The sequence below is a fragment of the Rousettus aegyptiacus genome, unplaced genomic scaffold (assembly GCF_014176215.1).
Source record: "Rousettus aegyptiacus isolate mRouAeg1 unplaced genomic scaffold, mRouAeg1.p scaffold_m13_p_7, whole genome shotgun sequence".
Classification (NCBI taxonomy): Eukaryota; Metazoa; Chordata; class Mammalia; order Chiroptera; family Pteropodidae; genus Rousettus; species Rousettus aegyptiacus.
In genome coordinates this window covers 28,197,946-28,212,417 of record NW_023416310.1, presented here as the reverse complement: position 1 = coordinate 28,212,417, position 14,472 = coordinate 28,197,946, and the positions used below count along the sequence as shown (strand labels likewise).

Here is a 14,472-nt window from a genome sequence, read left to right as displayed (position 1 = left end):
TGGGCTAGAAACTGGTATAACAGGCCAGAGGTGGAAGGGCCTAAACCTGATTGATAAAGGAGGGGATGGTGAGTAGCGTTTGGAATCTGGACATACCGTGAAGACAGAGCAGTATGTTTTACTATACGGTTGGCTATATGGTATGAGAGAAAGAGCAAGGTCAGTGTGACCTCAGTAACTGGGTGGACAGGCCTGGAAGGTGAAATTAGTAATTGTTTTAGACATGTTAATTGTGAGATGCTTAGCCACCTAGATGGACTTGTCGAGTGAACAACTGGATAACCGAGTCCAGAGTTTCGAGAAGTCCAGGCTGGAGACAGAAATTTGAGAATCTTAAGTAGTAGCTTGTTCAAACAACAAGACGGATAGAAGCTCACCCAGGCCTAGAGAATGGGTGTGGAAATAGAAGAAAAGATGCGCAAAAAGCTGAGTGCTGATCCCTGAGCCCTCCAACTTTCAGAGACAGGACGATGAGGCATAAAGGAGAGAGGACAATGAGGGGAGAAAAGCCAAAGAGGGAATTCAAGGGAGCCAAGTGGAAGTATTACAGGAAGGAACCAACTGTGCCAGACGCTGCTGCAAGGCCTAAAAACAGGATTGCATTGTTTTTGCAACAACTTTTTTTCTTACATAATAAATATAAATATCTCAATGGATATATTAGTATAAATTTTTAATAGATGCAGGGTTTTTGGGGTTTGTTTTTTTGTTTTTGTGGGGTTTTTTTTGTTTTTTTGTTTTTTGCCATTATGAACAATACAGCAACTTTGTAGACATCTTTTTAAGCAGATCCCTAATAATTTCCTTAGGATAAACTCCTACAAATGGAATTGCTTAATCAAAAGTGTCCATGACTTAAAGGCTTTTGCATATCATCAAGACTGCTTTTACTCAACAACCAACACAGTACCATAGAGTGCCCACTTCCTTTTACCCCAAGGAGAATGGCTATTATAATTAATTTCTCGCTTTTTTGCCAGTTTTATCAGTGGAAATTTAACTTACGTTTGACTACTAAGAAGTTTGAACATATTTCCTATCCTCAATGACAATTTGCATTTTTTTGGTGAATTTTCCATTGATGTTCCTAGCCCATTTTTCTGTTGGGGTATATATGTCTTTTTCTGATTATTTCATTTGCAAGGCATTCCTCTATACTAAAGATATTAACCCATTTTTCTGCCATACGTGTCGAGTTTGTTATATGACTTTTAATTTTATTTCTGGTATTTGACATATTAAATTTTTATGTAGTTAAATCATTAATATTTTCATTTTATGACTTTTCCCTTTATGACATTTAGAAAGTCCTTCTTTCCCCAAGATTGTGAAATTGAACATGCAGACTTTCTAAAGTGATTTGTTAATGAAGCTATTTATCTTTTGCTCTAGGAAAATCTGTCCTCCAAAAAATTTTCTCGCTTTCTTCTACCTCCTGATAGTACAATTTAAAAGATCTTATTAGGCTCTGTTTCCACCAAAGCCCTATTAAAATCACAACATCTAAAAAATAGAATCCAATAATGCTAGGGCCCAGTAGAGAAAAGAGTAAGCCTAGCTTTGGGGCAAGGGAAGAATATAAATTAAAAGGTATTATGCACATCAGTTATGTATTTTTTAGAACGCTACTATTTCCTATCTTTCATAAAAAGATTGGAAAAAAACTCAACTCACTTCTTTTCAAACCTAGCCAATATTTTTTTGTTTTTAACTGCAGATTTAAACTGTAACCCTATGCCGCTCCGCTACGTACTCCATGAGTATTAACTGAACACAGAGCCCGATTTAGCATGGTGCAAATATTTAAGTGATTAAGAAGAACTTAATGATCAGCACTTTTCTGATGCCTCTTTCTACACGTGACCTTTTTAGGGAAATAATATTGGTGGTGTAAGAGCCTAGACTCTGGAGTCAGGCCTCAACTGAAACCCAGCTCTGCCATTCATTACCTGCTTGACCTGACAAGTTACCTGAGAAGTTATCTGACATCACCAAGCCTCCGTTTTCTGTCAAACAGGGAACTAATTAGAATTACCTCAGAGTTGGTGCAAGGATTAAATGAGATAATACATGGAAAGCACTCAGCACAGTGCCTGGCATATGGTAAGTGCACAATGACTGTTAGCATCTATTATTACCTTAGCTGCTTTCGCATTTATTTTTAAATTCTGTAAAGATTCCATTACCTCTTTTGCTAGTTTCTGTCCTTGTTCCACACATATAGGTTTTTCTTTCATATCATTCAGTCTTGCTAAAGTTTTGGGGTCATCTCGGAGATCAATCTAATTAAGAAAGGTCAATAATGTCCCATAATATTACACATCTTTAAAAATACATCAAAGCATGTAGTCCCAGTTAATACCCACATAATAAAAGATTAAACACAAGAACTTAATTTTGAAAACCAACTAATATAATTGCCTTCTTTTGGCAAAAACCTGACAGAATTTATAATAACTTGCAACTAAGATTAAAGACATATATCATTTGCTAAACCTCAGGACCATTTGTCTGAGAGCAATAACACAAGATAGGCCAGAGAGATTATTCTTAAATGGGTAATATCAAAACAGACATACCTGAGTTCCTATTAATAAAAAGGGTACATTTGGCGCGTATTCCTTAAGTTCTGGTACCCACTCCTCTTTCACATTTTGAAATGAGGCTGGATTTACCACAGAGAAGCATATAAGGAAGACATCAGTCATTGGATAAGATAAAGGCCTCAGACGATCATAGTCTTCCTGAGGAAGAAAGAAAAACCTCATTATTTCTGTTTTCATTTCTTTAGTGTACTGATAATGTACACATCACATTACATGATCAAAGAAGCAAAGTTAGGTGTATTTGTGGAATACACAGCACTCTCCATAAAATGTGGTAATTCCATTTGTTTTCATTAAGTTTCCTTCTGAACACCAGTGGGGTAAAAATATGACAAGATCATGAACTACAATGAAACTTGGAGAAGATATATTGTGATTACTAAAGCTGTCACTAGAAACATTAACTGAAAAGTTTGCACAAAGAGCTGATTATAGCTAGATGTTTTCTAAGTGTTATCATTTACAATAACTAATAGGTACTGAATGTTTACTGTGTCAGGTGATCTACATGCTCGCCCATGTATTACTTATTTAATCCTCAGAACAATTATATGATAAGTATCATTATTCATGTTTTCCATTTGAGTGAACTGAGGCACAAAAGTTAAATAAGTTGTGTTAAGGATACATAGCCAGTAAGAAGAGATCATGCAATACATGTTGTTCTACACTCTTCAAGTGTGTCTTGGAGACATTTCCAGACCAGAATACGTTAGACGACCACGTAATTTTAAACCGCTGCTTCATATTCCTTGGAGGGCTGTACTGTTGATGGTTGTTTTAGCATCTATCACAAAAGGCAGTGAAGATCTTGTTTTGCTTTGACTATTTTCCATGACACAAAATTCTGCTTATTTATGTTCTGGTGAGTAAACAGATTCGGGATTCCATTTTTGTCAGAGCCAGTCTGTCATTTGGTTTCAAGGAAACTTTATTTTTGGCCTAGGCCACCACCCCTCTTAAATGACCCCACTTCACCACCAGAACTCAAGTGAACGTGGAAACTAAAATGCTAAAAACATCTTCTACTCGCATTTTCAGCAGCAGTATCTCCTTCATGGAACAATTTTCTTTCATGTCATCGTCTAATATTTTTCTTGGTGTAATGTTCAAATGAAAGCTATTAACATCTCAGAGTCTTGACTTTGAAGTTAACCCTCCTGTTTTTCTATGATTTTGAAGGGCACATCCACAGTCTGGAGCTGCAGTCACTGACAAATTTCTCAGGTGTTGGCTATCACAGCCCAGGAGGGGAAATGTCATCTACAACCTTTTTGTACCTTTTACTTTTAAAAGTGGAAGCCTCTAACTGGTTATGAATAAAGCAGTGCTCTGGTGTTAAGAAATTATTAATGAAGAAATCAAGTAGAGTGGGTATGAAATACATTGTAACTGCACCAGCCAGTTACTATCAGAGGACTCTTATCAAAATAGGAACATGTTTTTAAAAATCAGTTTGAATGTTAAGTAGTACAATTGGGTATATTAAATATACTTTCTGTACTCTGCTGCTTATTTCAAACTGCATGTCAATAATGGGAGAAAAGGGATGGCATTTAATCTTAGCACCTACCCAGCAACTACATTCCAAGAGAACTGGCACGATCAGGGAATGGGGTGCTCTTGTTAAAAAAATCTCTTCTTACCCTTATTTAGATCTCCAATTTTCAGAGAATTAGAAATGGAGATACTATCTCACACGTGTATGAGAAGTAAATGAAATAATGCAACTAAGGCACTCAGCACGGTGCCAGGCACATAAAAGAACCCGTCCAATGCTTTCACATAGATTCTTCATCCCACAGGAAACCGAGTCTCCTATTCTTCCATAAATCCATGCAGGGTCCGGGCGGTCCCACACGAGTCCTGGTTTTGCATCTCTTTCCAACCACAGAGAAGAAATTTCTTCAGTGAAAAATAAAATTTTCTACACTGGCATTGAAATACACAAACCAAACCGAGGTCTCTTGAGGACAGTATAATTTTCAGATTAATAAAAAAGAATATTATTACAGTACTAATTAGTCATTTGAGAACTCAAGAGCCTTGAGACTATTCAAATATAACAAAAAAAAAAAGATTTATATATTTCTGGGAAAACCAAATTAGATTTTTTAATGAAAATTTTACTTTTCAAGCAAGTTTACCTCATCAGGGAAAAAGAATGTACACTCCTTCTCTAGAAGGGCATTACATGGAATAAAAAGTAAGTGAATGCAAGTTCTTTAGAAATGCTTAACAATATTCATCCAAATATTCTACAGAACGAAAGTCTATTGTATGGATTGCTTTCATAACTATAGTAAATACTGACTTTCCTCAATGAGAGACATGTGAGCACAAAAGAAATAAATTCATCATTTCTAGATATTTGTTAAATTACAGATTTTGTTGAAATAATTAAAATGTGAAGGATTTGGGCTATTAAAAAAAAAAAAAGGAAGCATGTTTAGAACTCCTTAAAAAGAAATGTTACCTCTTAAGTCTGAACTATCTAAGATGGACTCCTGCCTGTAATCACCAGCTAAGTAATTGGCAGTTATTATCAGAATGACACCTTTCTGCCTCCATCCAGCTGAGTAATTAGAAGTCTAATAATAGATAGCAAATTAAAAAAATATATAATTTATCCCCTATGCATACTGTACCCTGAATCATATAAAACTGTTTATATTTATTGTACAGTATTTTGAGTGAACTTAATGTGAAATTCTGGATTTGGGGATAAGTATGTTGAAGCATGCAGCATACTTCATCTCCAGCTGGTTTAAATTTGACAACAAAACACAAGTTAAATGTGGAGCAACTGCCCTCAGTTTTAAATAGCCACTTATCAAAGTCAGAACTTCTCAGAGTCAACCCTCTAGTGTCCTAATTATCAAATTAAGTGTATTTTAGTCCTAATAATAAAAAAAAAAGTAGGTATTTAAATATTGCAACATGGTAACAAGAACGTTCTCAGGAATAGAGAAAGAATATTAAAGACAACTGTCTTATATCAAAACCATGAAAAACAATGGCGAGTTCAGTCAACAGGACTATTGGACTGCTAAGTAAAATCTTTAGTTTTCGATCAACTGGCTAAGAACCAAATGTATCCATTTTTTTTTTTAAGGTGTCTCTGGTAGCTTAGGGATTAGGCTCTCCATTTTCGACAAGTCTTTAATCTGTGATGAGGACAATCTTAAAAAATATCACACTTACAGCCTGACAAGGATCTGTAAACAATGAGGCTGAAAAAAAAATGTGCTCTGAGAGGAAACGAAAGTCCTTCAGGTATAACAGAGAACTACAGTAAATGACCATCAGGTGGGAGACCCCTTTTTAAATATGGCTCAGCTAGCAGTGCTCACAAGCATCCCTACTTCTGCACAACTTTTGTCAATGCTTCATGGGGACCTGAGGCTCCCTCCTACTTTAGTGAATTCTCTTTAAAATACATATTTTTTAGTATGTGTATGTTTATTTAAAATACATACCCAAAACATGGCTTTTAAGCAAAACTACTCACACTGGAAAGTATATGCCTTGCTATGCTTTGTTAACTGGTATGCTATCACATACTGGCCACTTAAAATCAATTAGCAAAGATATATTGAGATCATACTGTATGGAAGGTGTTCTAAGGATACATATACATAAATACAAGAAATAATTGTTCCCTTGGGAGTTTATAGTTTAACTGGGAATTCAAGATACATACATATAAAAAGATAGTTACGTACAACAATGGGAGAAAAAAAAGTGTAAACTGATCAGGTAAATATATAAATGCTTCATCCAAGAAACATTAATAAGCACGTTCAAATGTCAAGAATGGTGCTAAGTGCAATCAATCATCAGAGAAATGAAGGATAAGATTCAGATCATATCTGATTTGTATGACACCTTACAAACATTTTCAAAGCTCTGTCATAAGATATCCATGTTAAAAATGAAGCAATGAGTTCAAGTTAGCAATACTACCCACAATGCACCACACTAGAGCTTTGCAGACCTCAAAGCCACAGTCTAGAAGAAAAGAAGCTGCACTGCTGGTGTGAGAACAGGCATAAAGTTAGCACAGAGGACTAAGAGTTTAACAGGTGGGGAGAGACACAAACATTTATAACAGTCTCTGCTCTTAGGGAGTTCCCGGTAAGGGAGACAAATGTACAAGTCAGAATGTGGCAAAAACCCAGAGTAGTAATTAGAGGATGCTAAGGAAAGACTTCTTAAAGGAGGAGGCATTTGAATCGGGCCTTACAGAATGGAGAGTATTGGCCCATATGGGACCTACTAGCAATGTGGCCTTGGTCAAGTCTCTTATTTCTGAGAGGCTTGGTTTCTCTGTAAAATGGGAGTGTGTCAGTGACAAATGCTTTGAAGGCTATAAAGTGCTAGAAATGTTATTATATTCCCAAATAATCCAGGATGTTACTTTGATTTAAGAAGTAGTCATTAATCAAGAGCTTTCCTCTGTAACAACCTAGAAAGAGGAAAAAGTGGGACCACAAGTGAATAATTCCTTAACAGACAAGCCCCAGACTTCTAAAGTCTAAAACAGCTTCTACTTTAAGAGATACATAAAATGTAAGACAGCTAAGGATGTCCTGGACAACTGGTGGCTTATGGTATATGAAGAGGCAACTCTCTGTCACTTCCAAAGAACACAGTAGTAATTTCCACCTGAAACATCCGTTTCTCGTGAGAAGCCTAAAAATAGGTATCAGGCTCTTGAGACACTGCAACTCCCAAAGGGTGCTGTACTGAAGCCAAGGGGCCACATGGACTGAAGTTAGCTTCTGAAGATAAAAAGTATTCTGTCATAAATCTACCTTATAAACTATAAACATTCCTACAATAATTCTTAGTAATAGTAGTCTATGAAACCTCATTTTCCTTTGTGTTGTTCTTTTTGCCACTTTTGAATTCATTTTGTATTTAACTTTCTGAAATTCAAATATCGCTTTTCACTCCCTTAACAATAATTCTGTTTTTCAAGGAAGCTGGGTTGGGTCCATACTGGGAGCATTTTGATAAGTTTGGCTCCAAATGCATCAGTGATGAGTTTATTGAATTTACCTGCCACCTTCTACTATTACTGAACTAAAGAAAATATGGGGAAGAGAAAGAAGTCTTTTAAAGTTCTATATTCCCTAAGAAGTGAGCATTTTTCAAAAACTTTTCAAATATTCCCACCCCTTTTCTTGAAAAATAAATTTCAGTTCGGTTGTAAAATGATATTCGTTACACACACACACATCAGTGACCTGATTAGCTCTTAGTAAAAGAATTCTTGAAATTGAAGGTTTAGCTTCTAACTTTCAGCAACTGTCGTCTTCATATGTTTTTATTTATAATAAGTCACTCTCCCAATTGCTATTCCAATTATTTAGGAGCTAGTGAAACAGATATTTGGCTTCTTTCCCATCACTTTCTTCCTTTTGACTGCCTGACTGATCACAAACCCTGTTTGGGTTGGCTGGAGAAAGAGAAGAGAAAGTTTAAATGTGCTGTAGCAAGAAAGATGCTCCGCTAGAGAACTGGCCCAGCCCTCGTCATTATGGCCCAGGCCGTGTCATTATGAACCAGCACTAGCGCTTCTCTAAAAGAACAGGACTGAACTAGATCGCCACATTACGTGGTTAAAGATGCTCAAAGTAACACTTTTTACCCTAGTGAGCAGCCCTAGTAACAGATTTAATGTGGGAGGAGATTTAAATGACTGGGTAAAATTCAAGCTTTAGGATTCTGTTTTATCTAAGCTGACCCCACAAGGCAGAGGATCAAGACTTAGCTAAATATGGTCCTCAGGCAAGTTGCAGTTCCCCATCTGTGAGGAGAGAATAAATATAGCATACACATGTTAAGATAAATGAGAGAGCTGGTCAAGTGTTTTGAGCTCTTCAACAGACAAGCCTGACGTTCCAAAAAAAGACAAACCACAACTTCAGAGCCAGTGTAGTTTCTTTTGTGCACAATGAGGTGACTTCCCTCATTGTAAAGGATTTAAAGCTGAAATTCTACATTGTCTGGAGCTATAATGATAAGTCTCTTTCACTAGAACAGAGGGCAGCCGGCCTAAAGCATACAGAAAGAACGTAACTGTCAGGTCCCACTTCCATGTGGTATATACTCCTTTTCTAACTTTCTTGGCACAAATTTCATGTTGAGGGAATATTCGTTCATTTGTTTAACCCAACAAGTATCTGCCAGCTCGGTGCTGAGCATGTGTACGCTCTGCTCTAGTGAGGGACAGACAGGGCCCTTGCCCTCGTGCAGTTCACAGTAACACAGGAGGCGGCAAGTGCCTCTCAACTAGGGCATTGTTCTCCATATATGGGGGATATTCTGGAAATGTGGAAGGTGTTTTCGATTGTCAACATGAATGGCGGAACCCCACTGGCATTCACAGTGGGAGCTGGGTGCTACCTGACTTGTGTACATGATTGTTGAGTATACTGCCAGGCTCTGACGAACACAAAAAAACCCTTTTATAATTACCTGAATCTAGGACCTAACTCTGGTGTACATAAAAGCACAGCATATTCTTTTCACAGGTTAATGAATTTTCTAGGAAGGTAATTTCAGTGCAAACTGAAGGAGGAAGGTAGACTGTACTTTATTTTGTTCAAAACATTATAGGAGTTGCTTTCCATTGTAGGAAATTGCATGCCACTGGCAATATTGCTCTTACTATTTGAATCACCAATAAACCACAACACCGTTAAGTCAACATTTGTAGCCGTTGTATTCATGGGCATTCTTCTTCTAGGTGTAGGCACCTGACTACTTCATTATGATTTCTGGAGTACTCAGTTCTGAGAACTCGGGAATTTAATACTGAAATAAATATGTTTACGATGAATTATTTTCCTTTTATTTCCCCTTCATATTACTGCTAGGATGTTACACTTATTTAAAATTGTGTGTACAGAGAGGTCATATTACCTGTAGATTTCATTGGAGGATAAGTAAAGGAGAAACATTTGTTATAAAGGGGGAGATGGGTCTGATTTTGTTGAGACATCAAGCTAGGCATTTAACAAACTGGGACAAAAATAACTGTAAATGCAAATTGGGATACGCCTATGAAGGAAAAGGCCAGGTACAAGGAAAGAGAATTGCCAGGATAAGCAGCCTCAGTCTGGGTGGTCTGGAAAGACCAACTGCTCAGATGGAGTAACATCTAACCTGAGATCTGAAGGATGGTTTAAAGAGCTAGATACAGGTTAGTGTGTGCAACAGCCCTGAGGCAGAGAATCCCTGACCAACACTGAAGGCCCTGGGAAAAGCCAGGGTGGTAAGATCAGGTTGCAGCCCACTGCAATGGGATGTCATTAAAAGACCGAGAAAAGGGAGTCATGTAATTCTTTTTTTTTATAAAAGGCAATTCAGGCTACTTTGTGGAGAACAAAGTAAAGGTGGACAGGAGTATAAGGAGATAGATTATTATAATAATTCAGGTGCGAGAAGGTGGTAGCTTGAACTAAGTGGTAGCAGTTGACAGCTAGTCAAATGGTGGACTCTAGATATGTTCTGGAAGGAAACTCAGGCTTGCATGATGGGCTGGCATGGAGCTAAAGGTCTCTGGAACAATCTAAGGTTCAGCTTGTGCAGTTACATGGATAATGTCTTTTACAGGGATGAGGAAGACTGAGGGTGGAGAAGCACATTAGGGAGAAAACGCGAGAGGCCAATTTTGGACACGTGAGCTTGAGATGTCTGGAGAAGACTGTCGGGGAAGTGCACCTGGAGGAGCTCACTGCATCTCAAGCTCCAGACCCAGCTCCAGACGCCTCCTTTTGGCTAAACCACAAACATCTCAAATTCGACATTTCTGAACTAAACTCATTTCTTCCCTCTCAAATCTGAAACATCTCCTGTGTTTGCCATCTCAGTAAAAGATACCTCCACTCAATCGGACTCAGGCAAGACCCCCAGGGGTCCTCGAGATCAACCCCAAACACACAGCAAATCAGACACTTAACCAGCCAGACCCACTTGTCCCTTCCCTCTCCATGCTTCTTACCTGGGCAGCTCCTACTATCTTCAGGCTTCTCTGTCCAACAAATCTGCACTGACTTTCACATTGGGATTATGCGTCCTCCCCTCCAACCCCAACTCTGAGCATTTCTGTAGCGTCCATGGCGTTTCCTATCACCCTCTTTCTTACACTGTAATACAACTGCCTCTTATCTGTAATCTCCACAGGACTCCCTCAGAGCAGAGATTATTCTTCAAAACCTGGTTTATAGCTGCTGCTTAATAAATCCTTGCTGAGCAAAAGAGGGTGGTGTGTGGAATGGTGAAGTCAGAAAGGCAGACCGAAGCTGGATCACAGGTGGCCTGCACCTCCTTCACCAGCTACAAAGCTGGAGAAAGTGGATCAAGCGTTTGACTTCTCCAGTAACAGGCTAATTTTTCCAACTGCTGTCACCATATTTCAGCCAATAATCAACTGCCTCCCTTGATCAGGGCTTTTTTCTGTGGTTCACCGATGGGCCCAACCTACCTGCCTAAATAATGAGAGCTCTAAAGAAGAAAGCCTCAGACTGGGCTATACTTTCAGCATTTTCATTCTTGCTACTTACTGTTTTTCACCACCGCCTTCTTTTCATTGTCTTGACATTTATTTTACCTATGTTGGATGGACAGTTATGATGGATACTGTTGACTGTCTACTGAGCATCCTATTTCCTTCTTCTTCCCATGGACCCACCTCTCCATCTAGACCCATGCCCTTGGGGACCCTGACCCTATATTTAGCTAAAAAGAATTCCTGATTGGATTAAGCCAATCATGGAGTTTCACTCTCCAAGCCCTGGGCCTGTTCATTAGTTCCTGAGTGGGCACAGGACCTAGGTAGTCCAATCAGAATGAAGCATTCCCCAGATAATCCAAGGCAGCTTCTCACTCACCCGGTTTCTCCTGCCATTCCTCCTCTTTTCTCTCTCACCCCCTCCCTCCTTCTCTCACTCACTATGTAAGGATTTGCCACTCACAGGGTCTCATCTCAGCCTCCACAGGGGCCGTTGCCGTGGTCCCTGCCTCACACCAGAGCAGATGCTGCTGGGATTAGCTATTTAAAGGGAGGCGTAGATAAGTTTCAGGTCTCTCACACTTCCATGAAAATAGCCCTCTCACCCTGTTCAATATTTGGGCTACAGAGGACCCCTGGGTACTATGGATGCAGGTCATCTGGGCTTCCCATGGTGGGGGCAGGGAGGGAACGGCCAACACAACTCTAAGTTATAGATGGGCCAAATCCAGAGAAAACATCATTCTCTTCAACCGCGGACTAACGTTTGCCCTCTCTGCCTCTGAGGCCAGGGAAGAGGCTTACGAAGACTGAAGTCTGTCATTGCAGACACCCTTACACCTGGCCTTTTAATACACCAGACGACAAGAAGCCAAACAACAAGAGAAGACCCCAGGAACTACACTCTGATTAAGCCTCAAATGCTGGTTTCCCCGATGCCCAGATGAGGCAGCCAAGCTGCAGGGAGGAGTTAAACAATGACTAACAGACCCATTTGGAATCTGAGTACTTGAATCACACTTCTTGGCCAAACCTACAGTGTAATCTGCCGTCTGAAGATGAGGAAGGCTTCTCAGCAGGCAGGCGAAATCAGGATGACCTAATGCAGTCCACAAATACACTTTTATGGAACAGACCCTTTAAAAAATGTAGTTTCTGTTAGGAACTCTATAGAGGTGGAGCTTGTGCAACACCGTGAATGTACTAAATGCCACTGAATTGTACATTTTAAAATGTGCAATTAAAATGTCCATTAAAGTGATTCATTTTATGTTGTGTATTTTCACCTTAAAAAAAAATACAGCCCACCACTGTGCAAACCTGGGACCTTGCGGGCACACACAGATACACGCATGCACACATTCACACACATAGTTACAGAGATTTCATTGAAATTCAGAGAGGTGCTGCACTTGGCACAAATACCCTGCAGAGGTTTCCAGAAGCTAACAGATCCACTGCTCAGGTCCTGCACTAGTTACCATGGCTCACGTCTCCAATTTTGAGCACGGCTTCCTTTGTGCATGTTTCATACCCGGCCCCGCCCCGCCTGTTTTGCCCTGGCTCTCCTGTGCTTACAGGAGGCTCCCAGCAGAGCTCTTCCAGGCCTCAGACAAGTAACTTCATCACACTACTGTAGTCGTATTTAACTTCACAGCTCCAGGAACAGCACCCTGCTCCTGTTTTCACACTAACCCCGACTATCTCACTGAACGTCCACCACCAGCCCATGAGACAGGGGAGCTCCCACTTTCCTGATGAGGAAACTGAGACTCAAAAAAACTCATCACTTGTCCAAAGTCACAGGAGAGGATGGCAGATATGAGGCAGGAATGTAGTTCTCCTGACTAGTTTAAGATGCTACTAGCTTCTTTGTTTTAACCAGGTAGTAAGTAGATCAGAGGTTCTACATTGGACCTTTTGAATTTACAGGTTTACTAGTTATGTTGCCTCAGGCGAGTTATCTTTTCTGTTTCCTTTATCTATAAACTGGATTAGTAATAGATGCTCCCCTTCAGCTGCCGGAAAGATTAAATGTCCTAAGGTACGAAAGGCATTTAGCACTCGTGGTGGCTGCTAGCACATGATCACACCCAGCAGCTCTCCTTCACCACTGAGTTTCAGCAGATAGCGGGCAGCGGAATAAACAGGCGAAACAATGTCAATCGAGTTTGAGAAAAATACGCTGAGAAGTTTTGCTGGCTTAGTAAGTGCTTATGTTTACCTGGCCGGCAACGACTGAAGTCAGGTATTTTATTAAAATATCTGAACATAGCTAAATCAATATACCTTAAATGTGTTTTTTAAAAACGATGGTTACTGAGACCTGGGAAGTGAAAAAGAGTCGAGGCGCACATGGACTTTGATGTGGTCACCAAGCCCTCGCCCGCTTGTGCTGCATACAGCCACAGGCAGGTTTCGGTGGCCGACTGTACATAACGAGACACACGTTTGCACCAGCGTCCTTTGTGTTCTAAGAAGCTCAGCCAATTCAGGATCTGGACATCCCGCTAGAAAGAACCTGGCTAGGGAGCCCTGACACTCACCAAAGTGAACCAAGACCTAGGGAAACAAAGTCATAGAGAAGCAACCCTATAGGCAGACGAGGAAACTGGCAACGACAACAAAACTTCATAATAAAAGCACCAGATAAAGGTCATTCCGGTGGCTTCAAGCATCCATTCTCTTTTGTGTGTCCTCATAAACCCGCCGGAGGTAGCCTTGAGATAGTGCGGTCATCACACCCTCCAGGCCAGTAAGGGTGGCAGTAGAGCTCTGGGCACAAGCGGTGGCTAAACTATGACTGTAGCAGTTGGACCAATCAGGATGAGGATGGGGGTAGTCTTCAAACTCTGAGGTGTGGACCAGTCTGGTCAAACTGCACAGGAACCTATGGACTAACACCTGCCCCCTCTGCCTCTGCGGCTGGGCAAGAGCCTGTGTTAACCACCTATGTGAGCCCTGCCGGAGCCTGCAGCTGGCCTGTCAACTCCTTTATTGAATCGGTGTTATGTGCTGCATGGAAAATCAAACAGCCTACATCTCCCTTCAGAGAGCCACCAGCTTAGTTCAGCAACCTAGTAGGACACTGGCAGCAGAAGGAAGTCACCAGAATAATGAATTCTAGATCCGGAGGCAGAGGGCCTGGTTGGAGGTCTAGCATCGTTTTCTCTCATGGGCTGTGTAACCTGTACAGGTCATTTCGGTGTCTCCGAGTCTGTTTTCTACCCATTAAAAAAGGCAAGGCAAGGGATAAGATAATATCACCTACCTCGGAGGGTGACTGTTATGATTAAATGAGATAAACAGGCCTCAAATATAGGCATGAGATTAATGGCAAGA

The 14,472-nt window shown here is 40.2% G+C and overlaps 1 protein-coding gene across 1 annotated transcript in view; it reads right to left on the bottom strand.

Annotated features, from left to right (window-relative positions):
• RHOQ (ras homolog family member Q) overlaps positions 1-14,472 on the bottom strand; it is a 37,176-nt gene that overhangs the window by 4,410 nt on the left and 18,294 nt on the right. The window contains exons 3-4 of the mRNA XM_016142202.2: positions 2,580-2,744; positions 2,187-2,282 (exon numbers count right to left, since the gene is read on the bottom strand). Coding sequence (XP_015997688.1) covers positions 2,187-2,282; positions 2,580-2,744 — 261 coding nt within the window. The remainder of the gene's footprint in view (positions 1-2,186; positions 2,283-2,579; positions 2,745-14,472) is intronic.